Source organism: Octopus bimaculoides, chromosome 11 (assembly GCF_001194135.2).
Source record: "Octopus bimaculoides isolate UCB-OBI-ISO-001 chromosome 11, ASM119413v2, whole genome shotgun sequence".
Classification (NCBI taxonomy): Eukaryota; Metazoa; Mollusca; class Cephalopoda; order Octopoda; family Octopodidae; genus Octopus; species Octopus bimaculoides.
In genome coordinates, this window is record NC_068991.1 from 22,888,092 (window position 1) to 22,891,320 (window position 3,229).

Sequence of the window (3,229 nt, forward strand, 5' to 3'; positions counted from 1 at the left end):
GATGACATAAGTAGAACAAATAAGAAGCAGCCTTACCTTCAGAATTAATAATTGTTAGTATGCTAATGTTAGGCAGCTATTAATGTTCATCACACTGTGTATACAATACAGAGAGTACTTTTTGGACAGATGTTATTCAAATGGATGTGGTTCAGTGAAAGATAAATTTTATGTTGTCTGTATCACAACTTTATAATTTAAAACTCTAAAATAAATTTTGCGTTTAATCTTCAAGATTTCAGTTGGATTTTGGTAGTATAACTATGATTCCATGCCATCATCATCATTTCATATCCATTTATCCATGCTCTGCATGGTATCAGTGGGCTAGTGTTGTAAAGAACTACAGTGTTACTCTTACTGTTTTTTGAACTGATTTAGTTCTCATTCGCTGCTTGCGCCCTCCTAGACAGGTCAATAAAGTGTCATTCAGGAGTGGCTGTGTGGTAAGTAGCTTGCTTACAAACCACATGGTTCCGGGTTCAGTCTCACTGCGTGGCATCTTGGGCAAGTGTCTCCTACTATAGCCTCGGGCCGACCAAAGCCTTGTGAGTGGATTTGGTACACGGAAACTGAAAGAAGCTTGTCGTATATATGTGTGTGTATATGTTTGTGTGTCTGTGTTTGTCCCCCCAACATCGCTTGACAACCAATGCTGGTGTGTCTACGTCCCTGTAACTTAGCAGTTCAGCAAAAGAAACCGATAGAATAAGTACTAGGCTTACAAAGAATAAGTCCTGGGGTTGATTTGCTCGACTAAAGGCGGTGCTCCAGCATGACTACAGTCAAATGACTGAAACAAGTAAAAGAGTATTAGACATATTTTCTATGGCTGTATGTCTTTCCAACTACTTCAAGAAATTATCATAATCTTGGTAAGACCAAAGAGTCCTCTCCAAACTATGTTGTCTCCATTCATTTACTAAACATTTTACATAGAGTACTGGGTGCATTTTATTGAGGCATCAGTATGAGAGAGCTTGTCTTGCTCAAGGCAAGACTAAGAGGCAGCCTTTCCTATGCTGCCTTTGTTCATTCACCAATACCAAAGGGTTGTTATATTCTGAACAGATGGTAATCATAATGTTATTCCACTCTACCTAAAAGCATTGAGTACTTTTTCACTTGCTTATAATTTATGCCAGTGTGAACACACAATTGTGTGTGTGTGAGTGTGTAAAAGCACATCTGGATTTACAAACAGGAGGAGCTTTTAAATATATACTTATGCACATACCATGCAGAGTTGTGTGTGTGTGTGTGTGTGTGTGTGTGTGTGTGTATATATATATATATTTATATATATATATATATATACTGGTATAGAATTAGCAAAACAGTGACTGACAAATGTGTGTGAGAGTGTTTTATCTATTAGGTAGTTGTATTCTTCCTAGTCTAACGATTATGTGTGTGAATGTGTCCACCGTTTCAGATGTGGGAGATTGTATCTCATTAAGAAAGAGTTAGGACGGTAGCTAAGGTGATGAATAATGTTGAGTTGTTACAGAGGAAGTATTGCCTATTATAAAACTGTAAATATATTAAAGGAATGAAAACTGTAAATATATTAAGGGAACGAAGTTGAACTATATGATGTGCTCTAGGATGTGATGCATTTTAATTGTACAATATACATGTTTTATTATTGTTTCCAGAAAGTACTATGTATTGCATGTTGAAAAATGTGTGATGTACATTTTGATGAAGTGATTTTAGTTATAATGAATTCAAGTAAATAAAAAGATCAAATATGTTGAGTGTAGCTAAAGGTTTAGCATGGAACAAACAATGAGACATTGCATGTTTATGGCAAAAAAAAAGAGTTTAAAAGCTGTGTGGATCAAAAAAGGTTAGCAGGAGATTGATGGGGTTCAGTGAGAGGGTTGCTGTAATACATACTCATTGCTTTCATGTCAACAGGAGCGGCTGCCGGCTGTCAAAGTGGAAAGAGCAAGAGAAATAAGAGGAATTTGGTAACAGCTCCATGCTCTGTGTATCATCATAGCATTTAGTAAAAGACTGACTAAAAGCAAAACAGCCAACAAGGGACATTACAGAATGGCAAACAAATGTTAAAGGGTCAAGGGAAACACATAACAAACTTTAACAACGATCACATCAATAGCAATGCATATTAGTAAAGATTCAAACTAGAGAACAGAAAGTAAATCAAAGTAAGTTGGTTTTTGTTTCCAGTAGACAAAATATCATTAAATTGACTGGGAATTTCTTATTAGTAATTGTTCTGCAAACATAATTGTTTGTATGGTGTTCTTTTAGTTGGTATTTTGTAGCACTGTTCAACTATTCTCAAGTAGGAGGCCAAAAGCAGAGAGGCAACCAACTGAATACTTAAAGGCAATCCACTGATCAAGCAATTGTGAGGTACCATACTTGCGAGGTACCACACCACAGTCTGCAAAACAATGGTTGGTTGTATGAATGACAGTATCTGGATATATTATTTAAAATGAAGAGAGAAAGTTCTAGAGTGTTGAGTACTGTGAAGCAGTCAGGGAATGTTAGGCAGGACACATCATGGGAATAAATGAATGTTTCATCAGTTTTGCTCCTTATTTCCATTCACATATAATCAAATATTCTGAAAGGGAGGAGGGCTGTGTTCATGGTGAGATTCCCAAATCAACATAGTGAATTTGCTAGAAAATGGAAACAAATCTACATAAAAAGCAAAAAAATAAATAAATAAATAAATTTTTAAAAAAAGCATTTTGTAAATTTTATAGTTTGGGTAATTTTTTTATACTTTGTTAAAATTTAAACTGCATCAGATATGGCCATGCTGGAGTAGTCATATGTTGGTGGGGTTTTCCATGGAAATACTTCAGATTTCATATATACATATGTCACAATAGAAATATATTTCTCAAAAGAAATCCTTGAAAAAGAGCAATAAATTTCATACAAGTTAGCAAGATGAGATTCCATGCAGCTAAATGAGACAAGAAATATTAAGTAATTTAATTAGACACATTGAATCTAACTTTAGACAGTACTCCATGCATGTATTAAAAGAAACTTTTAAAATAATCCATATTTCCAAACTGATAACAGAATCTTATGAATTAGAGAAAATGGTACACACACATGCACACACAGATCAATCTACAATCTACTTTCTTACTGTCAATCAAACTACAAATAGTATTCCACCAAATGTACTTGGAGAGTGCCCTTTCTTTCATTTGTCCACTCACTCATATAT

General features: G+C 34.8%; 1 protein-coding gene across 4 annotated transcripts in view; it reads right to left on the bottom strand.

The window, feature by feature from the left end:
- The window catches only part of LOC106883746 (serine-rich adhesin for platelets), a 127,432-nt gene that overhangs the window by 44,623 nt on the left and 79,580 nt on the right, over positions 1–3,229 (bottom strand). For 2 of the 4 annotated variants that reach the window (XM_052971615.1, XM_052971616.1), the window contains exon 6: positions 1,903–1,936. The exons of the other annotated variants lie outside the window; for them this stretch is intronic. In XM_052971615.1, the coding sequence (XP_052827575.1) occupies positions 1,903–1,936 (34 nt within the window). The remainder of the gene's footprint in view (positions 1–1,902; positions 1,937–3,229) is intronic. 4 annotated transcript variants of the gene reach the window in all.